General features: G+C 51.4%; 1 protein-coding gene across 3 annotated transcripts in view; it reads left to right on the forward strand.

The window, feature by feature from the left end:
* Window positions 1-26,736, forward strand: part of wnk3 (WNK lysine deficient protein kinase 3) — an 83,064-nt gene that overhangs the window by 45,321 nt on the left and 11,007 nt on the right. The window contains exons 8-20 of one of the 3 annotated variants that reach the window (XM_088940459.1): window positions 452-782; window positions 2,610-2,806; window positions 5,420-5,542; window positions 6,257-6,460; window positions 7,596-10,655; window positions 10,972-11,051; window positions 11,965-12,094; window positions 12,583-12,699; window positions 13,468-13,599; window positions 14,833-14,881; window positions 15,173-15,346; window positions 16,196-19,278; window positions 22,520-22,748. In XM_088940459.1, the coding sequence (XP_088796585.1) occupies window positions 452-782; window positions 2,610-2,806; window positions 5,420-5,542; window positions 6,257-6,460; window positions 7,596-10,655; window positions 10,972-11,051; window positions 11,965-12,094; window positions 12,583-12,699; window positions 13,468-13,599; window positions 14,833-14,881; window positions 15,173-15,346; window positions 16,196-19,278; window positions 22,520-22,748 (7,909 nt within the window). The remainder of the gene's footprint in view (window positions 1-451; window positions 783-2,609; window positions 2,807-5,419; window positions 5,543-6,256; window positions 6,461-7,595; window positions 10,656-10,971; window positions 11,052-11,964; window positions 12,095-12,582; window positions 12,700-13,467; window positions 13,600-14,832; window positions 14,882-15,172; window positions 15,347-16,195; window positions 19,279-22,519; window positions 22,749-26,736) is intronic. The other 2 variants (XM_088940467.1, XM_088940476.1) reach the window with 2 other exon arrangements.

A 26,736-nucleotide genomic window follows, 5' to 3' on the forward strand; every position in this document is an offset into this window, starting at 1 on the left:
AGAGAGAGAGAATGGGGTTAATGCACCCTGTGGGAAGGTTTGAAAGGGGCAGAAGTAAAAGCTGTGGTAGTGGTGTTGATAGCAGCAGCAGCAGCACTGTTGCCTTTAATAGCTGTGTAACAGTGCCAATAACAGCGATCACAACAACTGCAACCGCTGCATCATTATTCAGTTCAATTCATTTTTATATAGTGCCTGAACAGGTTGCCCCAAGGTGCTTAACAAAGCAAGTGACCATACATGTTGTGAATACAGAACGGAAAAGACCAGAAGTAAGGAGGAAAAAACACTCTAGCTAAAATTATACAATTAAAAAAAGGAATAAATGAATAAGGGAAAAAGGAATAAATGAGTAATTGTTATTAGCATTATTCGCAGCAGCAGTAAGAGCAGCGCTGTAAGGCTGTTGTGTTTTAACGCAAAAAAAATTCTTCTCTCTCTCTCCCGGCAGGTGAAGTCAGGCTTCTTTCACGAGAGCGACGCCAAGGTGGTGGGCAAGTCCATCCGCGACCGGGTCACGCTCATCAAGAAGTCCCGCGAGCGGAGGCAGCTGCTGAGGGGCTACGAGGAGAGGCGCGACTCCCAGCCCCTGTCCCTGGGGGGCGCCGTGCCCTCCTCCTCCTCCTCCCAGCTCGGCGGCCTCTCCTCCGCCGGCCTGCTGGCAGGGGTGCCGGGCGGCCCTGAGCCCGAGGAGCTGCCGGAGGTGGACCAGCATGTCAGGCTGCAGCAACTCCAGCTGCAGCTCCAGCAGGCCTCCCTGCCAGCCGCAGCTCCCCCTGCAGGTACAGCCCACAAACGGCACTGCTGCGATGGCACCCTGCTGGCCTGCACTACCTTAAAGGTCCTACAGCTACTTTACCGATAGGGTGTTTGTTTGAAACACTGCCTAGTTACAGTGCAGTGCCCATTACTAGTCAAACATAAACTGTTTTTGGCAGCAAAGTTTTAACGCTTGCAAGCAGCCCCAGGAGCAGACTGTTCTGTGGAGCAAAGGCCTTTAAAAAATCGGCGGGTTGGTTCTCTAGTATAATCGCGAGGGTTTTGGCATCGCCTCCCAGATGTACTCGGAAACTGTAAAAACTCCAGGAAAGATCAAAGGGAAGTGGGAATAAAAGTCAATGTGTGCGCTGCGCAGAGCTGTAGTTAAAAAGATCCTTTTACTTAGTGTGTGAGAGGTGATTGAAGCATGTACTTTCCATTCGGAAAGCGAGGGCAACAGTCTGGACTGGAGCTAAAGTCCACAATGATGTCATTGTTTGCCACATCAAAATTGCTCTAATTATGCTGTCCCTCTGCACTGCAATAAACCCAGGCAGGCTGAGCTCTTCTGTTGCCAGGGAGATGTGCAAACGTAGTTGCAAAGTCCAATGTAACTTTGTGTGCACCAATCTATAGTGTTTGTAGTGTTTGTTTTCTTATTACATGTTGGTTTGCTTTTTAATTTAAATTTCACATCTGTGAAATGCAAAGCTATAAAATACTAAGAATTTTAAAGTCATTTGGAGACAAAGGAAGCTGCATGAATTCACCTACGTCAAAGTGGTGATGTAATCAGACTCTTCCCTGTTCTCGTCTGTAATGTGGCACTACCAGTACTGGTTTAAAGCAGAGTCTGAATGATCTGTCATTAGTATGAAATATTTTCAGCCATTTCAGGCTAAATCTAATTGTGCTGCAGCCTGGAGGCCAACAGACATACAGTAGCTAACAATGGAGATGCCCTCCCAAAATAAGGTGGCATGTTTAGTCAGAGAAAAGTGATCAATGTGTGACAACCTACCAGTGAAAGGTGCTATTTTATTAATATAATCCCCAGTCTTTTTGGCACCTTATTCACCACAGAGAATCAAACTATTATGAATATAGAATAATAAGATAAGATCAGTTTATTGGCCATATCCAATTTCTTTTAGTAGGAATTTGTCTTTTCACAGACCCCAGCTTGCTCTCCATGAGACACACAGACAGGGAGAGAAGCTTGGGGTCAGAGCGCAGGGTCAGCCATTTATACAGCACCCCTGGAGCAGTTGGGGTGAAGGGCCTTGCTCAGGGGCCCAACGGAGTAGGATTCCTCTGCCGGCTGTGGGATACGAACCAGAAACCTTCCAGCCACAGGCGCACAGCCTGAGCCACAGAGCCACCGCACCACCGAATAGTCATGCTTATCGCTTCTGAGTTATCAATCAATATTCTTCTATAGCATCTTTCACAGAAGGTTCAGTCAAAGCAAAGTTCAGCCAGCCACAAGGAAAAAGATCTGAAACCCGAAAAAATAAGTGAACTGAACCAAAAGAAGAGGGAGAAAATAAAAGACATAACAAAATAACACAGAAGCAATGAAAGCACTGATAAATCGAAGCAGTTCAGGTCATTGACTGTACTCTCTAAAAAACATCATAAAAGAGTTCTGTAGGCAAGTGCCTTTTTATCCTTTAGGATACTGAACTGAGAGCAGGCCCAATCGGGAATTGGGGATATGATACGGGGACATTAGCTTCTCTTTCCATGATGTCTTCATCTGGCCTCGGAAATGACCTCTTGCCACACTTGGGAGAGTAATAAATAACCTGCAGTGTAAACAAAGGCCTTGGTGTTTTTTTGCTTCCTAGGGGAGGGGATACTGGGGGAGAGCTGTGGGGGAGCCGCGGTGACCTCTGACCCCCTGGCTAGGAGCTATGCCGTGAGTTCTGAACCGCTGGTCAGTGGACAGCACCAAGGGCCCCCGTCGCAGGGGGAGTCTGGACTGCACCAACAGCACCTGCAGTACCAGCAGGCGCACGCTGCAGCCTACCAGAACGCCACCTCCGTGAGTCAGCCCTCCTTCTCTGTCGCTCGCTACATCCCCCGTGTCTCTCCTCCTGCCCTGCTCCCCAGGAGCCACGTGTCTTGCAGTTGGCTTTCTCTGAGCTGTTGCGTTACTGAGCCATTAACTGTCTGAAGTACAGGAGACACTGACCTATTAGACACTGTCCGACAAGCTTCCAGAGCTCCAGTAAAGATTTTGTCATAAGGTGGATGGATGTTGCACACTGGTGGTGGTGGAGGAGATCCCCATTACTGTAAAATGCTTTGAGTGGAGTGTCTAGAAAAGCGCTATATAAGTTTAAGGAATTATTATTATAACCTCCTAGCTTCTCCTCTCAACAATGAAGACAATTAGTGAGGTTAAACTTGCAAATTATTTCTTCAGTTAATGGCTTGTTTAAATTTACTGATAGATCAGCTGCAACCTGTGGACACCAAGGTCCCAGACACCTCAGCAGGGAATCTCAGCTCTCTATCTTTCTGTACTTCTGTAGTTCCCAATACATTTCTATACCATACTGCTTGTACCTTTGCAGGCCTCAGGTAAAGCTCCCTATAGCTGTGTTACTTTGTACCTCTATGTACATCTCAAGGCTCTTGAGCTGTCTCTGCACCTCTGCTTTCCTCTCACTATTCGCCTCTGTACCTTCCCAGTCTTCTCCACAGCTGTCTGCCTACCCTCTGCCTTCCACCTTCTCTGTTCAGATATCAGACATCTGCGCTGGGTAATATTGAACTGATAGTAGCCTGATATATATTTGCACAGGTATATTTCCATATTTATTTAACTATTATTATTTTGTTTAAATAAGAAACTAATAACCCATGTACAAAGGTATTTGATGAGAAAGTGTACATCACATTGACTGTGAGGAGACCAAGCCGCTATTTGCTTTGCACTTTTTAATTCATGGCGTGTGAGAAAAGCCATTATTTACACTGATAAGGAAAGCAAAGGGCAGACTGTACATGTGTGTACCTGGTCTTGCCTTTATTGTTTTTTCTCATGCTTTTTTTCCATTTTACCATTTTTTTGTACATAAAGAGCACTCAAGTGCACGCAGTGTTTGTTACCGCTGCCTAAGCTGCTGACAGCGTCTGAATCAGGCAAAAGACGGCGGATAAGGAGCCATGAATCAGAGATGAGCTCAGTGGGGACAAGATACAGAGCTCTGCCTTGTTAAAACCAGCAGGCTCCTTCTTACAGAGTGTAACCACTGTCAATATGCAAGGTTTTTCTGCAGTTAATAACGCCTGAGCCATGAGTTCGCTTTGCCATTGCCTCACAGTTCACGACGCCTCCCAACGCGCTGCCATGCTTTTATCCCGATTGCACTGCGCCTCAGCAAGTTCCCTAACTTGGCTTTTAGCCTGACAGACCTCAGTCGGCTCATCTCTTGCCTCTTCACCCTAGTCTTCCAAAACAGCACCAGAGGCGAAACAATGTGGATGCAAAAAAACGTAGCAGTCCCGTGTCTGGATAGGTTTGTGCACCACCGAACCAGGCTGTAAAAATGCAGGCACGCAGGCGTCACAGAGTGCTGGAAGTGTGGTGGGCACAAACCTGGACAGCCTCCTGTTGGGTTGGTGGCGTGGGTTCTTGTTTTAATCTTGGGGTTTTGTCAGACTCTTAGTAGAGAACAATGCCACATTAATGGAACTGCGCGCTGGAGCCTCTCTGTCCCACTGAATTAAAAATACATGAGGGGAAAGAAAAAACATTTAAGCAATGCTAGAAAATGCTTAATGGAGAGCAAACAAGGCTTGCATTGAGTTCAGGCACAGTACTTTGGAGCAGTGCTGCACCAGGCACTTGGTTCACTCTTCATTGTGAGGGTTGATTCCTTTTAGATTCATTGAAAACAACACAAAGGGCTTCAGTTATGTCAAATTAGCCTTGTCGCTGGATGTGGCCCAAACTCCTGCTCAGAATAGTCCCCCAAACAAACTCTAGTCTTCAGTCTATTTTTCAGGTGTTTGTGTGAAAGAAATTCATTCCTCAGTGGTGACTGCTTTCTGACGTGGTGCCCTCTTCATTCCTCTCGTATGTGAATATCTGGTCTTGGCCATTCCCAGTGCTCCTGTCCGCTGGGGAGCTCTCTGGTGTCTTCCAAGTTTTCTGTTTAGTGACTGGCCTCTGTATGTACCACACTGTTACATGTTCATACATGAAGTTACATTTTACGTGTTCGTACATGTAGCCTGTTCCACAAACTGTTTTATTGTGTCCTACTGAGGTTTAAAAATGTCCCGGTTCCAGGATGCTTCTGGGCTGCGCTTTGTTAGTTTTGTATTATGTCCGGTGGGGAAGATGCTGTACGCAGCTCTGTCGCTCCCTCCCTGTTAGCTGGAGACACAGATGCCAGCCTAGTTTCCCTGGATGTGGGCGGGGGCTATTTAAACATGCACACCCTCCCCAGCTGGCCCTGAAACCAGCTGTGCTGCTGCAGTGCCTTCTGCACATAACTCAGAGGCATCCTGCGTCTCCTATGGGTTAACCCCTAATCTTAACAAGCCCGGTCCCAGGAGGATAATGTGGGTAAGTGCTGCTCGTCCCAGTGTTCTTGAGGAGTACCCTGGCTCATCCCTCTCTCTCCTGTCCCTTGTCACTCAGATGCCCGGACCAGGATACCCCCAGCACCATCCTCAGCAGCAGTCCTTGCCCACTGCTTCCCCACTGGCAGCCCAGCTCCCTGCCCAGTCCTACCAGCTGATACAGGCCGGAGCCCAGCCACAGGTACGGCCCTCATCCTCCTGGGCAGCAGGCAGGGACACACTCCGGCAGTGAGAACAGCATGACAGGATAACGGAAAGCCTTTGCATTTCGGCTCTTGGGGAACCCTGGGTGTTTCCTTCAAAATCTGAAGTATGAATCTGGAAAGAAACACTTTTTAAAATTTTACAGTGACAGTGAAACTCCCTGTCAGTGTCACTTCTGTGGTTGTTTTACTGGTGAATGAAGTTGGCAGGGCTCTGCCCGGTCAGAGACTCCGATTGGTATTTCCCATTAGCAAAAGAGCTCATTTGAGCTTAACGTGAGGAAGTGTGACAGCTTTTGACGCGCGTCATCGCAGATCTTCAGTTGTCATCACAGTGTCATCGTGCGTTTCTGCTGGCCTGCTGGGCGGGCTCGTGCGTTCACGACTGAAAGCAAAGGCAGTCGCTCATGGAGATATGGTTTGCCACATAGCCCAGAAGTATCCCGTTTCTCATAAGGGCTAACTCCCAATTGTAAAAAGATTAGGAGAATGACATAGGTAAATGCAGCTTGTCTCCGGATTTGTGAGGGGAATTCAGGTGTTTCAGTCAAGCTGCCACTTCAGGTGCCTGCCTGCGATCTGTTAAGCAACAGTAATGTCATGTTAGCATCAACCCATCAGCACCAGGCAATATGACACAGCCCTTCCTCTCTGCGACCTCTCTGATGTTCCTGTCCTCCTGGGCTTTACAGAGAACAGGGGGCACGTCCCACCCTCAGATGCTGCCGGCGGGTCAGAGCCCAGCTGTGGGTCTGCCAGCGGGTCAGAGCCCGGCCGTGCAGAGCATGCCCGTTCTGCCGAGCGCGATGCCCACGGTTGTCCCCATGCAGAGTTTGCCTCAGCCGGCTGTCGCAGGACCCCAGGTTTCAGCTGGAGCTGGGCAGCACTTCTCACAGGTAAACTCCTTCACTGACGGCTCCCTCTTCCTCTCGCCCTGTCTGTGCCTCTTCCTCTTTAGCTGCCTGCCTTTTCCCTGTCTTTACCTCTCTGAATCTCTGTACCTCTTTACTCCATCTCACCATTTGCCTTTCTCCAAAACTGTTCATCTTCTGCTCTCTTTTCCTGTGTGTCTGAAGGTCCACTGCTGTCTGCCGCTGTGTCTCTCTCTGCTTCAACACCTGTCTCTCCCTGTCGCTCAGTCTGACAGCTTCTGGAGCACAGTCTTGTCCCGTTACCCCTGAAGCAGGGGATAATTGTTTAAGTGTGCGGTTACGTTGTTGTTTCTCTGCTTTTGTCCTTGTATTATGTTTCATCCTGTCCGTTGTTGTCCATGTTTGTAGATCGGTGTAAAACGCAATAAAATTATTAATAGCAAAACAAACAACGACTCACTCTCTGTCCCTGTCTGTGTCTTCTCTGTCTGTATGTTTGTTTTATTGAAAGTGTCTGAAGTATCGGGGTTTCTGTGCCTGTTTTATCTACTGCTTATGTGCGTCTGAAGTTGTCTGTCTGTCCAGCTGATGCTGAGGTCCAGTCTGTCAGACTCATACATCAGTCTGACTCATGCATTAGAAGTCTGAAACTCACTGAAAAAAAAAAATATTATTTTCCTCCACACCATTAAAACGCAGGTAATGGAAATTTGTGGCAAATGTGGCAGAATACATCAAATAAATGAAGGAACCAAATTAAGTTTAAATGGGGGAATATGGTAAGCCTAAATGTAAATATTAATGAGCAGGAAGAGTGAGATTTCGTACTTGGGATAGGATGACTGTCCGAGTTATGCACAATGGACATAGGGGGGTGTAAACGATATTTAAAACATTATATTTTACATTATTTTTAAATGTCTGTAGTGATGGCCATAAAATGAGGACTGAAGGTGTTTTGCTCGTGTAAAAAGCTGTTGAAAGTCAATCCTTTCATTTCGGCTAAACGAATGTTAGTTTTGCGAATGATTCATCCTGTACTGTCACAGACGCTCTCTGGCAACTCAGTCTACTCCTCCCACGCTAACAATGCTTCGCTCTTTCTTTCTCTTCCGCTCCTTGTCTCCCTCCCTCCCTCCATCCGCTCCTCTCTAATCAGCCCCTCCAGCAGCTCGATGCCACGCAGCCGTCTCATGGCGCAGAGGGACAGCTCCTGACCCAGCTGCCAGTGGGAGGGGGGTCAAGCGTCTCGGAGTCATGCATCGTTGCCTCGCTCCCTCCCTCCTCCTCCTCCTCCTCCTCCTCCTCTTCCTCTGCCTCTACCTCCACTGCCCCCTCTCTGTCCCTCCCTGTCGCCCAGCCTTTCCAGCCCCTGGTGTCGCCGCAGGCTTCTGCCCCGAACGCCCCCCTGGCCGCGCCGCTCTCAGTGGGCGAGCCCCGAGACTCCCACCCCGGGGGGCCCTACCTGCCCCAGGCTGGGGGGGTAGGAGGAGGCGGGGTCGGCCAGCAGGCGCTATCCTCCCTGCCGCAGCCCCAGGTCCCACCCCAGCTCACCGCCGCCCCCTTGCAGAAGCAAGACTCGCTGCACCAACACCCTCCGCAGCCCCAGCAGGCCGCGCTGAGGCCGGCCCAGGCCTTCCCTTCCCCCCAGCCCCCTCCGGCGCAGGCGGGCTTGTCCGAATCCCAGCCCCCGCCTTCCTCGGTCGTCCAGCAGCACCCGCACCCAGCGTTTCTTTCCCAGCCGGCGCAGAAGCTCCCCCTGCAGGGCGGGGGAGGGGTGGTGGTGGCTGCCGTGGAGTCTCTGTCCGTTGTGCCGGATCCTGGACACACGCAGCCGCACCCTCCACCCGCGCAGAGCCAGTTCTTAATGGAGCAGCAGCGGCAGGCAGGTTTACTCCACGAGCAACAGCACCCGCAGCTCGCTGCGCCCCCGGCTCCTCAGGCCCTGCTGCAGACCCACGTTCCGGCCGAGCCCCGGGCTCCGGCCCTCCATGCGGAGAAGCACCGGGCCTCCCTTCAGGCCCAGGGCTCCACCGAGACACAGGGGCGCTCCCTCCAGGACGCCGTCCTGCAGCAGCAGGCTCTGCTGCAGCAGCAGAGAGCGTTTCCGGTGCCTTCCGGTGTGGACTCTCAGTACCCCCAGGCCCAGGCTCAGATGCAGGCCCAGTTCCGCTCGGAGCAGCTCTATCTTATCCAGCAGCAGAACCAGCAGCTCGCCTTCCAGCCTCAGCCCCAGCAGCCACAGCTCCCCCTGCAGCTGCCTGAGCAGCAGCCGGCCCCATCTCACCCGGCACAGGCCAGCCAGCAGGCTTTGCAGCAGCAGTTCTACCTGCCCCCTTCCCTGGCCCCCTCAGCGCAACCCCATCCGCCCCAGCTCTGTCCACAGCTGCAGGCCCGGCCCCTGCCAGACAGCCAGCAGCAGCAGCAGCAGGGCCAACAGACGGTGTATCCCCCCCCCATCCCTCAGCAGCAATCTCAGCCCCCCGGCGTGGCTCATCCAGGGCCGCAGCCAGTCCAGTTGCCACCGCAGAAGGCGCCACCCGAGCCTTCGCAGGCCGTCTCGCAACATCAGCAACAGGCCCCGCACGTGCAGCCTCAGCTGGCCCAGCACTACCAGATTCAGACGCAGGGTCCGGCGCCCCAGGCCACGCAGCAGCGGCCGCAGCCTCTCCAGGTTCAGATGCAGATGCAGCAGCAGGCTTTACTGCAGGGGCAGGTCCAACAGGGGGTGCAGCCCCCTCCGTCCCCAGCCCCAGGGGTGCAGCCTGGGCAGCAGGGGGCGACGCTGCTGGGGCAGGCGCAGGCGCAGCAGCAGCTGGCAGGGGTTCAGACACAAGGACTCGTGCAGGCGCCGGTCCAGCAAGCACAGCCTCTGCCCCAGCTGTCACAGAGGCTCCCCCAAGCCCCGACTGGAACCCAGGTGGCGACACAACACGAAACGCCACCCCCGCCGGTTGTACAGTCGGGCCAAATTGCCGCGCAGGCTCAGGCACACTTGCAACAACAGCGACGTCCATCTCAGCCTCCTGCCCACGTTGCGCAGCCAGCACCCCACGCCCCATGCATAGCTGAACCCCATGCTCACCCAGCTGCGCAGTTCCAGCAGCACTCCCAGATCCAGAATGAGCCACAGCTGCCACACCCCCAGGCGGCTTTCAACAAGCCAGAGCCCTTACAGCCGCGACAGCTTGCACAACCGCACATTCCAGAGCAGCAGGGACCACTGCAAGCAGCACAGCAGCATCAGCCTGTTGCCCAGCAACATCAACCTGTTGCCCAGGAACAACAGGTTTCACAGCAGCAACAAGCCACCCAGCAGTTAGCGCAGTCAATGCGGCTGTTGCAGCAGCAGCAGCAGCAGTCCATACAGCATCTATGGCAACCACCACAACAGCAGTCGGCTCCGCCAGAGGCAGTATGTCACCTCCCACAGCAACACGAGCTCTCACAGCTACAGCAGCACCAACAGAACCTGGACTTGTTAAGACAACAGGAGCTCCTTGCTCAGCAGCACCATCTACAGGGCCAAGCGGCTGAGCAGCCAGCTCAGATGCCTCTGCAGCACACTCAGATACCTCCACAGGTGGGGCTGACCCCCCAAGAGCACAGTCAAATAGTGAAGCAGCCTCAAGCATCCACCCTGCAAGCACAGCAAGCTCAGATACCCCAGCAGCAGGCCCCGGTGCAGCAGCAGGCCGTGCCGCCTCTACTGTACAGCCAGGTGTTGGCAGCCCCTCCCCCGTCTTCACTGCACGGTTTCTTAGACTTTCAGCACCAGCAGCCTGGTCTGCCAGCACAAGCCCAGGCCCAGGCCGTGGCTCAGACCTCGGGCCCGGCCGCCTGGGCATCCCTAGACCAGCACCATCTCCCCGAGACCCAGGGAGCAACGACTGGCGGACCTCCGCAGCCGCAGCCTGCTCTCCTCGGTCACCAAAAGCCACCTCCCGGCCCCTCGCAGTCCTACCCCAGCTACCCTCCCTCCTCCTCTTCCTCCTCCGGCCTCCTGCAGCCTGTAGGGGGCAGCGTCCTCCTGCCGGCACCTGGGCATTCCCCGGGTGCTCCCGCTCAGGCCGCCGCCGCGGAGCCGGTGCCCGCGGAGAATGCAGCCGCCGCAGAGACCCCGCCCCAGTGCGCAGCGCCTCTCCCTGCTTCGACTGCTAACAGCCAGCCGCTGCTCCCTGCCCCAGCGCCGGCCGCTGACCCGCTGATCCCGCCGCAGGTACAGCGCACGCGACCCCCGGTCGGTCAGGCACGCACGCACAGAACGGGGCAGGAAGGGACCAGCCCTCCCGCGCTTCTGACACGGTGGCTCTGCACTCTCAGACACATCAGCACGTCGGAAACCGGAGATAGACAAGTATTGAATAAACGCCTTCCCTGTCAGGCTTTTTTTAGTGTGGGAGGGGGCAACACCTTTCAGTACACCTTAGGGATTGCATGGGGTAACAGGAGATCACTAGACTGCAGTGTCTTTAAAAACCTTGAAGACCTCTGCTGTATTCCGGCGCTGATTTCTGTTTGTGTCGGTCCTGTAGAGCCAGCAGGACGCCCTTGGCATCTTGGGTGGTGATCCGGCCCAGCCAGCCCAGCCAGTGAAACCAGAGACCACGCCCAGGTAACTTAACGCCTTCTGCTAACCTTTAACCTCCTGAGGGTACCACTCACTCCGAAAAGAGAGGTAAAGAAACATAACTAGGAGTTATGTGCTCTGCAGAGCTGAAATAAAGACCGACTGAATGCCTAAAACAACATAGAGACTTGAGAGTTTACAGGGAGTGCAAAACCCCATGCCCAGGGAAGGAAGGGAGGAGGCGATTCTGAGGTTTCTGTCTTTCGAGTTTTTTTGACATAGTGTGTTTTCTTTCAAAAACAAAGAAAAAAAATCAATGAGATATTAAACAGGTTTAACATGAAACATTTTTCAATTTGACTTAATTGTAGTTTTTCAAATGTGTTGTTTGAGCAAATTAAAAATTTTGGACATTGAACGGGAGGCCTTGCCCATACTGTTGTTTCATCCACGTTAGCAGAAAAACTGCTGATGTCGTTGGCCGATGAGCTCTTCCGTAGCCATCATGAGCACACCACAATCCGTAGATGAGAGGCGGTGTAGAACTATTGTTGTCACACAGCCCTGTTAGAGTGAAAGAGCAAGGGAGTCACTGTAAAACTGTAAGCGTAAAGCACAAAGCACAAAGGAATCACCTTCCTCTCAGACCCCAGGGGCAGAACCTGCTTGGCTGTACCACCACTGGTCCGGGCAGGGAGGAGTGTAGTGACAGCCAGAATTGGAATGAAATATCTCGGAATCTTAATCCGAATCCGAGTAAATGAGTTAGATGGGTAGTGGAAAACTGTGAAACCCATTTTGTTAAGTATTGAAATTGTTTATTCTCACGGGTAGTAACACACAGGTGCAAAGCTGTAAAGAACAGTGGTGTTCCTGCCTGCACCTCCATTTTTGATGCTGGGGGGGGGGAGTGGGCGAAAAGCAGCCCGGTTCCGATTCCTCTTTCTGTGTGTCCCAGTGCTGCTCCAGGAAATGGGGAGGAGGGGAGCTTGGCGACCAATGGGAAGCTTGAGAAACTGAAATCCCAGCGACGCTCGTCCTGCCAGCGGACAGAAAAAGCCACTCGCTTCCAGCTGTTCATGCTGCAGGTCAGGCCCCCGCGGCTCTCCAGGCCCGGCCCCAGCTTTGTCCTTGGCGTTGCCTGGATTCGTAGTGTTTTCAGCCTCCTGGGCGGATGTGTGTGTATAGTGTTAAGGCTTGTACTGTGCTTTCACTGAAAAGACACAAAGCAGGGTGTGTATGCCACAAGGCTTCAAACATGCTGCCTTCTCGAAGGCTGAAATTAAATCGCCAAGACCGACAACACCTGGCAACAAGAGTGGTGTTTCAACATTATCTTTCTCTCCCTTTTCCTCTCTCTCTCTTCCTCTCTGCCCACATTTTGTATCTCTACATCGACTCCCTCCCTGTACCCCTTTCTCTCTGTATCTGTTCCTCTCACTGTATCTGTTCTTTCTGTGTCTCCTCCTCCCTCTCACTGGACCCCTTTCTCTCTGTATCTGTGTCCTCTCACTGTATCTCTGTTCTTTCTGTGTCTCCTCCTCCCTCTCACTGGACCACACACTCTCACTCTCAGGTGTCGTCCAGCGGAGACAACATGGTGGAGTGTCAGCTGGAGACTCACAACAACAAGATGGTGACGTTCAAGTTTGACACAGAGGGCGATGCGCCTGAAGACATCGCAGACTACATGGTGAGGGGCAGCGCGGACGGCCGCCACACGGCAGAGCGCAGTCTTATCAGAGCATCTCAAGATCGGCCTCTTTCTGAGCTGTGCATGATTTACAGGGGGGGCTTGCTTGCTGCAGAAATTTGTCAGGGATTTCCAGGCAGGTTCTCATCAGTATGGCAGGTGTGAATGAGAATTTTGAGTTGATTCAGCTTCTTTCATTTTTAGGGTGTTCCATCTTTGATTAAACACTGCAAATATGTTTTTTATGAGTAGCTCGATTTGTGTGTCAACTAAGCTCTGTGCTGGTGTTCGAGGACAGTACTGCATTATAGGTTCTGTTTACTGTGTATTCCAACCTCTTACCAGCAGAGGGCGCTGAGGGCTCCTGCTCCGTGCTTGATTTGTCATTGCATTGTCAGATCAGGCTTCAGTCACAACTTTTACCTATACCATTAACACATGGAGAAGCTAGTATTGTGATTTGTTTTTAGTGTGCCGCCTGAACCAGCCCTGCCAAAACTTCAGTTGGTGACACACTTTTCAGAATAAACCCACACTAAATCAAGAGCACATCACTTTGCTGCTGAAAGGACTTGCCTCATGTCTTGTGCATTGTATGTGTCCTGTATGCCATTACTTCAGATTTTAAATCCCTCTAGAGGAAAAGGGTTTGTTGACTGCTCTCTGTGCTTCTCTGTATGTTATTCATTTATGTTGACTCCGCTTGAGGTAACAGTATACAGCATGTCGGTGCGTATGTGTTATCAATGCTGAGTGCTGTGTTTCCAGGTGGAGGAAGACTTTGTGCTGGACCTGGAGAGGGAGAAGTTTGTGGAGGAGCTCAGGGCCATTGTGAGCAAAGCACTGGAGATCCTGCGCTCACGCTGCCCTCTGGTGGGAGACGGGGAGAGCAGCAGCCAGGTTAGACCCAAGGGAGAAGGCATTGAACACCACCCACACCTCACCAGAGTGTGCACTCTTGTTAGTCGATAGAAACTCTCACCAGAAAAACAGATCTTCACTGGCAGTGGCATGGCACTTCACTGGCATGTGTTGAGATAATGAAAAGCTGTATAGCTGATAATGAAAGTGTTTTCTATTTAAGGAAACGCATTGGCATGAGGCAGTTAGTGCTGTTGACTCACAGCTCCTGGGTCCAGGGATTGAATCTGGAATTGGATCCTTCTGTGTGGAGTTTGCATGTTCCCCATGTTCACATTGGTTTCTTCCAGGTGGACAGTTTTGTTCCTCACTGATGCGCTCTATCTTTGGCTAATTGGTGTCTCTAAATTGCCCCAGTGCCAGGGAGTGTGCCCTGCAGTGATGTGGTGACCTATCCATGGTACAGTCCAGACCTAAGCCCTGTGTGTCCAGGCTCAGCTCCAGGTTTCCATGACCCGTACCAGAAAGAAGTGGCTTTCTGATGAGGGATGGGTGGATTTAGTGACATCTATCTACTTATATTTTATCACTGTTATTCGAAGGAGCTGTGTGGTTGAGGAGATTCTGTCTGCTTGTTAATACTGTAATTGTTAAAAGTGGTAGAAGTAGAGTCTAGAAGGCAGCATTTGTGTGCTGTCAGCTCAGCAGCAGCTTCCCTGATATCTACATGTACTCAACTCGCACGTGTAGCAGAATTCACTGTTGTTTTAACCTATACACAACAAGAAAAATAATTTTCAAGACAGGTGTAGACTGTTGTTCTAAAGCAGAGGAGTCCTGTCACGTAACCCATCATTCAAGCTTAAAACGGTCATCTAAAGACATTTACATCTAAACTTTTTTCCCCAAACACTGCACACTTATTCCATCTCTACAAGATGTCAGCACCGCTTACTAGAATTGCTACACAATGCTTACTACACATTACTACCGGATCAAAAGCAGGTGGTTGTTTGATGTTAGGAGGTGATCATTTACACAAAGAGCTGTGGGTGTCTGGAGCAAAACACCCAGTGCTGTAGCTGAAACCGATCCTCTGGGTCCTAGATCCTACGGAGGGGCGGTGAGGTGACGTCCTGGAGTTCATCTGCTGCCGAACCACTTTTGGGAGCTGGACAGAGCTCTCGTTTGTCTGACGAAACCTCTCATGCAGAAAGGACCATTCTTGTGGACATAAGCAGCCTGACCTTTCCATCTTCCTTTGCCTTGCAGACTGGATCGATGGAGCAGCTCCACATCAACCCACCTGCCCCGCCCAGTGGTGAGTGAGCCGTACCGCGCACTGCGCTATCAGCATTTCCTTTCAGGGTCACAAGAGAGCGTGAGGAACATGGAGAGGGAAACCTTTTGTTACTAACGAAGGATGTTGAGAGATACCCGTTTGTTAAAAGACGCTCAGTAAGCGGATTTTCTCTCCTCTCTCTGTTCCCACTGCCCTCTTCACTTGTTTCCTGCTTCCTCTGTGTCTCTGCTTCTCTTTCTCTCTCGGACACTTTTTCCTGTTCTCACCATCTCCTTTTGCCCCCCTTTTATCTCTCCCCTTTCCTCTCAGTGGATGCTGCCCCTCAGTCCTCTCCCGTCGGCCGGTGGAGGTTTTTCATCAACCAGACGATTAAACACAGAGACTCCCAGTCAGCCCAGGGTGCCCCCACGCCCCCTGCTGGTTCCTCCACAACGTCACAGCCAGCGGGGCAAGATGCTCCCGGAACCACGGCAACAGACAAAGGTATCTCCACTGTTGTTTCCATGTGCGTTTTCAGCCCTGCTCAAAACATCACGGTTGGGTCCAGTAAATGACCGTCTCACCTTGCCCTTCCCTTGGAGAGGTCGTGTTTTCTCCCAGGATACCCACAGCTCCCGTAGCTGCACGGTATCCATTAAAACGCCTTCGTTAAAAAGGCGTGGGCTGATCTTTCCCGTTGGCCGCAATGTGAGCCGCAAAAAGCGTCATTTCTGAGCAGAGAAAATCGTTTTCACCAGCGAATCCTCAGCAGTGCCCAGAGCTGCCAGGTGGTATCGGATTTGAGGAGAAGTGTGACGCAGACGCGGTAAGCAAGGCTGTGATGTGTGAGGTGCCTTGTGCCACCGTCTGTAATAGTTCCTCAAAACATATTTGAGGGAAGAATGGGTGTTGTCTGTGAATAATAATTCAGATGGTTTATTTGTTAATAACAAAAGGGGCTAGGGTAACTTAGGGCACAGCTGCCATCTGGAAGACCAGGATTTCAGAAATCTGTGGCTACTCCCAGAGCAGTCAGAATTGAAAAATGCAGATTTTCCAGGTTTGCTTTAGTTGACTCAACCTCCCATTCCTTTGTTATCCAGTACAAGTGCGCAGCCAAAGGAAAATTTAATTTTTTACCTTTTTTTTATTTAACCTGAAAAAATAAGAGTTTAAATTCTGAACTGACAAGAACATTACAAAAACAATGTATTTAATGTTTTTATGGGTTATTTCACGTTATAATGGGTGAGCGATCATAATAAAATATATGATATCAGTGAGTAGTTTGCTTAAATGTAATAAGAATATTAATTCTAAGTACTACCATAATAATATTTCGTTCTCTCCCAGATGGTGAGGGAAGTCAACGGTCAGGGTCTTTCAGTGCAGCTGGGACTGGTGCCTCCCTCTTGCCCTCACTTTCAGCCTCAGCTCCGGCCTCCCTGTCTGCCTCTGCTGCAGCCTTGCCCACATTCCCCTGTGCTCCTGCATCCACTGTGGAGTTGGGGTCAGAAGAGGGACGTGCTGGAGTGGCAGGAGAGTACCCTTCATCTGAGGACCAGCTGCAGCCACAGCAACAGCAACAAATTGAGCTACAACAGGATCTACAGCTGCCTGGACATGCACAGCCTCTTGGACAGCTGCAGCAGACACAGCCTCTTGGACAGCTGCAGCAGACACAGCCACCTGGACAGCTGCACCAGACGCAGACACCTGGACAGCTGCAGCAGACACAGCCACCTGGACAGCTGAAGCAGACGCAGACACCTGGACAGCTGAAGCAGACGCAGACACCTGGACAGCTGCAGCAGACACAGCCTCCTGGACAGCTACAACAGACACAGACACCTGGACAGCTGCAGCAGACGCAGCCTCTTGGACAGCTGCAGCAGACGCAGCCTCCTGGACAGCTGCAGCAGACGCAGCCTCCTGGACAGCTGCAGCAGACGCAGCCTCTTGGACAGCTGCAGCAGACGCAGCCTCTTGGACAGCTGCAGCAGAAGCAGCCTCCTGGACAGCTGCAGCAGACGCAGCCTCCTGGACAGCTGCAGCAGACGCAGCCTCCTGGACAGCTGCAACAGGCACAGCCTCCTGGACAGCTGCAGCAGACGCAGCCTCCTGGACAGCTGCAGCAGACGCAGCCTCTTGGACAGCAGCAGCAGACACAGCCTCCTGGACAGCTGCAGCAGACACAGACACCTGGACAGCTGCAGCAGACACAGACACAGCCTCCTGGACAGCTACAGCAGACACAGCCTCCTGGACACCTGCAGCAGACACAGCCTCTTGGACACCTGCAGCAGACACAGCCTCCTGGACAGCTGCAGCAGATGCAGACACAGCCTCTTGGACAGCTGCAGCAGGCACAGCCTCTTGGACAGCTGCAGCAGACACAGCCTCCTGGACAGCTGCAGCAGATGCAGACACAGCCTCCTGGACAGCTGCAGCAGACACAGCCTCTTGGACAGCTGCAGCAGACACAGACACAGCCTCTTGGACAGCTGCAGCAGACACAGCCTCTTGGACAGCTGCAGCAGACACAGCCTCCTGGACAGCTGCAACAGACACAGCCTCCTGGACAGCTACAACAGACACAGACACCTGGACAGCTGCAGCAGACACAGACACCTGGACAGCTGCAGCAGACACAGCCTCCTGGACAGCTACAACAGACACAGCCTCTTGGACAGCTGCAGCAGACACAGCCTCTTGGACAGCTGCAGCAGACACAGCCTCTTGGACAGCTACAACAGACACAGCCTCCTGGACAGCTACAGCAGACACAGACACAGCCTCTTGGACAGCTGCAGCAGGCACAGCCTCTTGGACAGCTGCAGCAGACACAGACACCTGGACAGCTGCAAGTAGAGCTGCAGCAGCAGTTTCAAATAGAACAGCTTAAGAAATTTCAACATATAGAGCTTCAGCAATTACAACAGCAACACATTGAGCAGCAACTACAGCTAGACCAACAACAAAAATTACAGAATCAACAACAGCTAGAGCTGCAACAGCGAGCACAGCAAGAGCAGTTAGCACAGCAAACCCAGCAGCCGCAGTTATCACGGCCAGAGCAGTTACTTCAGCAACAATCATCGCCACTGCAGCAACAGCAGCTTCAGCTACATTTAGAACAGCTGCAGCAAGTGACACAGCCTCAGCAACAGGTAGAGCTGCAGCAGCAACAACCACTGCAGCTGCTTACGCTGCAGCCTCAGCAACAACAAGCAGAGGCGCAGGCACAGGAATTACAGCTGCAACAGCAGCAATGTGCGCAACAGGCTCAGCAACAACAAGCAGAACTGCAACCACAGCAGGGGCACCTAATAGAGCAACAGCAGATAAATCACCCGCAGCAACAGCTACTGAATCCACAGCCTCTGGAGCATCGGCCGCCACTTCAGCTACAGCAGCAAGTGCACCTAGAGCAGCCTCTGCAACAAGGACAAGCGCAGCTGCAGCATCAGTTTCAGCAGCAGCAGCAGGAACTGGAGCTACGGCAGAGGCTGGGGATCCAGCAGCCGCAGCAGCAGCAACCACAACCCCAGCAGCAGCCAGGGGAGCTGCAGTCGCTACAGCAAAAGCCTTGTGACCTCCTGCCCCAGCAGCTGCCCCGCCAGGAGTCAGTATGTGCATCGGGGGACGCAGACCGCGAGGACAGTGAGTCCATACTGGCTCAGGAGAAACTTCGTGCCTCAGAGCCCTTTCTGCCACCCCTACCGGGCCTCCTTCCTGGCCTCCCTGGTGCTCCAGTTGCCATGTCCCCTGTGGAGCCACTGGGGGGCGTGCTGCCCCAAGGCAGCCAGTCAGGCCTGACGCCTGCTTCCATACCCAGCCCTGCCCAGCCATCGTCCGTGGCTGAGTCCGACAGCGAGGGGCCGCCCAAGGTGGAGTTCGTAGACAACCGCATGAAGACCCTGGACGAGAAACTGAGGACGCTGCTGTACCAGGAGTACAGTGCGTCTGGGACCTCCCCAGCAGCTACCCCTCCCACCTCTTCCACCTCCCCCCCTCAATCCTCCACCTCTGTGACTGCCGGAGTGACGACAGCCTCTGCTGCTGCTGCCCCTGCAGGGGAGGACGCCCTGCCTCCGCCTCCCACCCCTGCTGCCCTTCCCGCCCCTTCCTCCTCTGACACATCTCCCCACTCGTCTACATCTTCCACTTCCTCCTCCACTTCCTGCTCTCGTTCCTCATCCTACCCCGATCTCGCTGGGGTCATGCAGGGATCAGAAGCCACGGTGGGGAAGGTCCTGGCCGCAGAGGTGCCCCCCATTGCCCCCCCAGCTCCGCCCTCCTCAGACGCTGGGGCTGTGCAGCGCCAGCCAGCCCCCTCTTCATCGTCCCCTTCCTCTTCCCCCTCCCCAACTGTCCACCCGCCTCCCCCAGCTCACAAAGGCACTGACCCCCTGCCCATCGAGCCGGCTGTGTTTGTAAGTGTCCCCTGGGTTCAGTGTCGTTGTGCCTTCTTGTTGTGTCTTCCAAAAATTCTCCCTGTGTGCTTGTCAGTCTACGCGTGGGTTTGAAGTCTGCATCATTGGTCTGCATCACTCTTGCTGTGTGCGGCTTTGTCAGTTTGTCTCGGTCTGTGTCGCTCGATCTCATCTTGCAGTATTAGTGTCAAGTCAGTGACTGTCAGCGCCGTTCTCTGTCACTCTCAACGTGGATGTTTCTGGGTGTCCCCCTCCCTGTGTTTTGTCTCAGTGTGTATCAACACTTGGTGTGTGTGTTTGTATTTCACACTTGGGTCTCTTTCTGTCCATGTGCTGTCTTGTTAAAGCAAAAGATGGAGTTGCAGAGTGGCGTGACCAAGAATGACACTGACTCAAACCACAGACTTGAGCCGTATACTCCAGATGTCACTAGTTCATGCCTGGGGTTCATGCCTGTTAGCTGGTGTGGCTGCGATTCTTCAAGTGTCTGAGCACTGCTTGCGCTGGATGGCTTAGTGTCAGCCAGGAGACCTGGTGCAATGAGCAAGCAGTGCTCTCTGTGTGAGAAGTACTGCTCCTCCAGATGATTCTCACTACAGTGTGAGGCACATTGAAGCTCCAGTATCAGGGCTCAGGCTTATGTCACATGTAACTTGCCTAAATGGTATAGAATGCTTCTGTAGAAGGAAACCTGGTCCCCTGGCATAGTGGAGTTCTCCAGTTTCTGGGGAACACTGCTGTGGTCCCTCTTAGCCCCAAAGCGATCATAATTTAAATTGCAACAGGGCAGAGCAGAGTTGCACCTGTCACTCTCACAGGGTGACAAGTGACACTGAGCCCGTTGCAGAAGTGCTGTCACCCCCAGACAGTGGACACAGTGGAGAGTGCTCCCACAACAGGATCCCTTGTCCTGTGGCAGAGTGGAGCTCTGTGGTCACTTTGGACCTGCGAGCCACCGATCACATCAGGCAGGGGCAGAGCAGAGCTGCACCAGTCACACTAAAAAGGGGTTCAGTACACAGGTGGTGGGCAGTGCAGAAAAGTGCAATCACAGGGCCTCATTCTCCCGAGTCCCCTGCGACAGGGGTTGCGGTGACCAGCCAAACTTGCAGGCAGTTGGTATCTCTGAGGAGTGAGGGTATAAGACAGCAGAATGATTGTGGATTCAAAGTGTAGAAAAGTGAATCTGAATCATGGTAAAAGCTCAGAAAGGTCTTGTAAAGCACCAGCCTAAATACGATAACCCATGGTAAGGCAAATTTAAGATGTAAGTGTCATAGCATCATGGGAAACTCACTTCCCTGTTTATGTATCACTTTGCCATTACTGTGTTTGAAGTAGTTCAAGTAGGGAGATACGTCAGCATGCATAGGCTGCAAAGGAACAAGTATAGGTTTATTCCATGCTGAAAAGGGAAGAAAAGAAACACAACGTTTCGGCTGTTTAGCATGGAATAAAGCTTTACTTGTTCCATTATTGTCTCGCTCTCTCAGGGTCTCTGCCTGTGTGCAGTGCGGTGTGGTGTCGTGACTATGCCTCAGTCTGTGTTGCTCTCTCAGGGTCTCTGCCTGTGTGCGGTGTGGTGTTGTGACTGTGCCTCAGTCTGTGTTGCTCTCTCAGGGTCTCTGCCTGTGTGCAGTGCGGTGTCGTGACTGTGCCTCAGTCTGTGTTGCTCTCTCAGGGTCTCTGCCTGTGTGCAGTGCGGTGTGGTGTCGTGACTGTGCCTCAGTCTGTGTTGCTCTCTCAGGGTCTCTGCCTGTGTGCGGTGTGGTGTTGTGACTGTGCCTCAGTCTGTGTTGCTCTCTCAGGGTCTCTGCCTGTGTGCAGTGCGGTGTGGTGTCGTGACTGTGCCTCAGTCTGTGTTGCTCTCTCAGGGTCTCTGCCTGTGTGCAGTGCGGTGTCGTGACTGTGCCTCAGTCTGTGTTGCTCTCTCAGGGTCTCTGCCTGTGTGCAGTGCGGTGTGGTGTCGTGACTGTGCCTCAGTCTGTGTTGCTCTCTCAGGGTCTCTGCCTGTGTGCGGTGTGGTGTTGTGACTGTGCCTCAGTCTGTGTTGCTCTCTCAGGGTCTCTGCCTGTGTGCAGTGCGGTGTGGTGTCGTGACTGTGCCTCAGTCTGTGTTGCTCTCTCAGGGTCTCTGCCTGTGTGCAGTGCAGTGTTGTGACTGTGCCTCAGTCTGTGTTGCTCTCTCAGGGTCTCTGCCTGTGTGCAGTGCAGTGTTGTGACTGTGCCTCAGTCTGTGTTGCTCTCTCAGGGTCTCTGCCTGTGTGCAGTGCGGTGTGGTGTCGTGACTGTGCCTCAGTCTGTGTTGCTCTCTCAGGGTCTCTGCCTGTGTGCGGTGTGGTGTTGTGACTGTGCCTCAGTCTGTGTTGCTCTCTCAGGGTCTCTGCCTGTGTGCAGTGCGGTGTGGTGTCGTGACTGTGCCTCAGTCTGTGTTGCTCTCTCAGGGTCTCTGCCTGTGTGCAGTGCGGTGTGGTGTCGTGACTGTGCCTCAGTCTGTGTTGCTCTCTCAGGGTCTCTGCCTGTGTGCAGTGCGGTGTCGTGACTGTGCCTCAGTCTGTGTTGCTCTCTCAGGGTCTCTGCCTGTGTGCAGTGCAGTGTTGTGACTGTGCCTCAGTCTGTGTTGCTCTCTCAGGGTCTCTGCCTGTGTGCAGTGCGGTGTGGTGTCGTGACTGTGCCTCAGTCTGTGTTGCTCTCTCAGGGTCTCTGCCTGTGTGCGGTGTGGTGTTGTGACTGTGCCTCAGTCTGTGTTGCTCTCTCAGGGTCTCTGCCTGTGTGCAGTGCGGTGTGGTGTCGTGACTGTGCCTCAGTCTGTGTTGCTCTCTCAGGGTCTCTGTCTGTGTGCAGTGCGGTGTGGTGTCGTGACTGTGCCTCAGTCTGTGTTGCTCTCTCAGGGTCTCTGCCTGTGTGCGGTGTGGTGTTGTGACTGTGCCTCAGTCTGTGTTGCTCTCTCAGGGTCTCTGCCTGTGTGCAGTGCGGTGTGGTGTCGTGACTGTGCCTCAGTCTGTGTTGCTCTCTCAGGGTCTCTGCCTGTGTGCAGTGCGGTGTGGTGTCGTGACTGTGCCTCAGTCTGTGTTGCTCTCTCAGGGTCTCTGCCTGTGTGCAGTGTGGTGTCGTGACTGTGCCTCAGTCTGTGTTGCTCTCTCAGGGTCTCTGCCTGTGTGCAGTGTGACGTCATGAGTGTGTCGCCCTCTCGGTGTCTCTGTCTGCGTGCAGGTGTGTGTAACTGTGTGGTTCCTCCCCAGGCGATCCCCCCTTGCTCCGAAGCCTCTTCCCCGGGAGACAGCGCGCCACCCACCCTCAGAGCCGGAGCACAGAAGCTGCAGGCAGGAGGTGGATATTTTGGCCTAACCTTTACTTGTCCTAGTCTCAAAAACCCTGTTAGCAAGAAATCCTGGACTCGCAAATTGAAAAGCTGGGCTCACAAGCTCCGGCACTCTACCAGCTTATTCAAGAGAACAAGAGTCCAGCAAGGTAGCGTCCACAGCGTTAGGGCTCTGCAACACCTTTCCCCTTTTATTTAGCTTTTTAATTTTTCCCATGTTTTTGCATGTGTAGATGTAGGCTACATTTATTTTGTTGATTATCCCCCTTTTAACTTTTTTTAATGCATTTTGTCAGCTTATTGATTTTGCACCCCCCTTTTTTAAACGTTTAGGATATATATACACGTTCAGTAAATATCTGAATTAGAAAACACTTAAGGGCAATATGTACTGTATATATGGAGGCCTATGAGACAAAAATCTTCTTTCAATTCTCTTAATATTTATTTTATAAATGCATAGGTGTGACCTGATCTCAAACCTGTGCTCTTGGAGCTGAATTCTTAAAGTTGCTTGTTGGATATTTTAAGTTTATAGTGCTGTATCTGCATAAGTAACAGTGGAATGAAGAGCCGACTCAGGCTTTGTTAATACTGTAGTTCAGAGCTTGTTGCCAAGATCAGTAGTATAATTTTGATAATTCACTCTATAGAGCCTGGTTTTGAGAGGGTACATGTGTATTTGCAGATGCAAGTATTGGCAACAATGTACCTGAAACGATATTATTCACTAATTTATTGATTAGAACGAATATTGTATTTTGAACTCCCAACACTGGCTCTAAGTTTATTTTTACTAACCATTCATCCTAACAAGTGACGTGCTGTAATTACCTGACACAGGGTGCCAATATTTACATCTGAGAATACAAAATGCAATATACAGTATAGGTGAGAGTGAGGAACAGACCAGGAGCAGGCGGAGGTTAATTCCACGCTGAAGAGCAAAAAAGAAAGAAGAAAAGTTCATTTTTTCAGGCTCGGAGCCTTCCTATGAGGCACCTGAAGGTGCTGCGTCACTGAATCACATTGTCTCTGCTTTCTTTCTGCTTTTCAGACGCCTGGAATTAGCCTCTAGCTGCTCCTAGAAAAAAATATATATATACGTACTGTGTACTGTATATATATTTCGATAATAATATGAAATACGATCATATGAAATATACCCTTTTTGAGTATATATATCTTGAGCATCACACCCATCCTGCTGTTCCTTGCACATCCCTGTTGTGTGCTTTTATTTTTTCACTCTGTTTCGGCTGCGTCAACCCCCTCCCCTCTGTCCCGTCTGTCCCTCTGGAGTCCCCGTTGATCTGCTCCTTCGTTTTAGCTCATTTCTGTCGTTGGTGTTACTGTTGTGGTGATGGTGATGACGGCGACGATTTTGCCTTGCGCGTCGCTGCAGGTGAGTGGCAAGGGGGGGCGAGCTTGTATCTACGCAGTAGCCGGCCACACCTAAATTGTCCTGTCATTCACAGCCCTTAATTACCACGGTAATTACCACAATTAATTACCATGGTAACCAGCTCTGAATGACGGGAGGTGTCAGGCGGGGCTGGCTACCGCGTTTGTACTGGCTCAGCCCCACCGCTCATCCGTAGTGGCGAGCACGACAGATCTGTCTCTAGATAACCGACTTAACGGTCTTTGTTTTTATTTTATTCTGTGACATGGGAGATTGCCCTTCACAACTGAAGTGAGCCTCGTTCCGCAGCCTCACAGGGAGACAAGGTGGCCAGACGAATGCTTGAAGAGTTTGATTTTAGCATCTGGGTTTTCTGCAACGTTTTAAACCAGCTTTTGAACACCTTAATGAAATCCCCCCCCCCCAGTACAGTCAGTGTCCTAGACCCATCCAGAACATTATACAGTTTCAGCATTAGCTCCTGATTTTTTTGCTAAATGCATTCATGCAGTACTTTAATTGGAGTCGGTCGTATCTCTACACTTGCTTCGTTCATTCTTGGGCCGCTTCTCCTTGTGATCGGCGCCTTGGGTCTGGAGGGGCAGTGCTGCCAGCTTGTTGCTGATTCTCCGACGGCTGATTGATTTTGTGACAGCGCGGTGCTGTGGAAATGCCGTGAGCTCTAGTTGTGAAGGGCAACTGTGTTACGACTCTCTCAGAGGGAGTCAGTGGAGGTGGCGTCGCCTCAGCTCTCCCAGTGTGGCACCTGTGCTGTACGGACGCACATACATATTACTGTATACAACTGTATACCCCTCGGGTGTGCAGAGGAGGAGGTGAGATCAGGACACGCTTCGCAACCTGCACCACGCTCTGTAAGAAAAACTAACTTGAAACTATGGGGTTGTGCCTTGAACCGAAGGTAACAGCTAAAAAGAGGTTATTTTAAGGCCTTGTAATATGAATTTTTTTCAACCATTTGAAAAGCTTACTGCCACATGCTATGATCAGTGCAGCGCAGTAGCACAGTTAGATTGCAAAGCAGAGAAATCTGACGCTTCGTGTGACATACTAGGGAACGCACAGCATAACCAGGTACAGCCATGGAAAAATAGCAAAGCGTCCAAAGTTACCCCTGTAACCTTTCATCAGAGACGAGTTCATACAAAACCTGCTGCTGAGCTATGTTGATGCTGCAGTCGAGGTGCAAAGCTGCCTGCTTCTCTCTGTACAATGCCCTCCAGATTTATTCATACCCCCAGCGAAATAGGAACGCGACACCCCAGACAACAGATCGATGGATTGGATAATACATCGTGCATAAAAAAGTCCCAATAATAATAAAGAGCATTAAGCATAGCAAATCCTTATTTATCTTAAATGAACAATTAAAGTCCAGAAAGCATGAGGGTTATATGTATTTGCACTCCTTTAGTTAATATTTTGTAGATCCTCCTCCGGCAGGGTTTAACAGAAACAAGGCACCTTGCGCAGTCTGCAGTGATGCTCCAGATAAGCATGTCCAAAAACCTCCTTTTTCATTTCATCTGACTAGAAGGCGTGGTACCAGTTGTCTTTCAGATGTAGTCTGGCAATTTTTAATGGATCGCCCTCAAACAAGGCTCCTTCCATGCAGCCTGGGCATGATTGCCACCTACAGGTAAGCAGTGTTGAAAGGCAGTTTTTGTATCCTGAAGTTGATGTTGGAGATCTTTACTGCTGGATTGATAGTTTTATCCCAAGCCACTCCTCTCACAGCCTGTGGCGGCAGAGATACACTTGTGTCCTCTCCCTGGCAGGGGGGCCACTATTCCAGTAGCCTTAAAAATGTCCTAATTTTGGAGACTTGAGAGAAAAGTGATAGATTCACAAGTTTGTGGATTTTATTTTAGAGCTATCCCCCAACCTCAGAGAGCCCTCTGATCATAACCATGATGACAATCTACCACAGAATGTCTTCCTTGTGTCACCTCCTTTTATACCCCGGGGAAACAGGAATTCCTCTATATAGTTCCTCTATATAGGCTTCCATTGCACTTGAAAGAGCACAATGTTGTTGTAGATTTGTTTTGGATTTTATTTAAAGGAATAAGTAGAGGGGTAAATTACAGTGACCCTTGTGTTTTCTGGATATCCATTCATTTTTCAGACAAATATGAATTACCTCTGTGGAATGCTATTAGAATTACAGAATGACACTTAAAGAAAATAATCCAGGCACTCTATCCAGTGCATAACTTATTCTGCTATGTGATGTTTTTGTTCCTCATTCATGGGGGTTATGATTTAATGTGGAGGGCCCTGTATATTGGTCATTACCATCTCTGTCCATGTCTCCTCTTGGAAATGGGAGTGAGCTAGACAAATAATTATTGACGTCGAGCCAAGACCTGTTTTTCAAGTGTTAGTTTTTTATTAGAGTGAGGCGTGACGAGACAGGTGGATTACTACAACTCCCCTCACGGCTTAGACTGCCTGCTGTGCAGAACAGTAGCTCAGCATAAGGTTGCAGTACACCTCTTCATGCAGGCCAGCACTTGGGATGCGGAGGAAGGGTTTTCCCAAGTGTCAGTGATAACGAAAATAGCTATTTTGTTGTATCTCCTCCTATTTAATCGATGTGGTAATTGTCGGAGTCTGAGCATGCCATGAGCAGACGCTGCCAGCACACCTCGCTGGAGAGCTAGCGCCCTCTACAGAGGGAGAGAAGCAGTGCATCCTAGGTAGCAGGA

Source organism: Atractosteus spatula, chromosome 2 (genome assembly GCF_055471065.1).
Source record: "Atractosteus spatula isolate fAtrSpa1 chromosome 2, fAtrSpa1.hap1, whole genome shotgun sequence".
Taxonomy (NCBI): Eukaryota; Metazoa; Chordata; class Actinopteri; order Semionotiformes; family Lepisosteidae; genus Atractosteus; species Atractosteus spatula.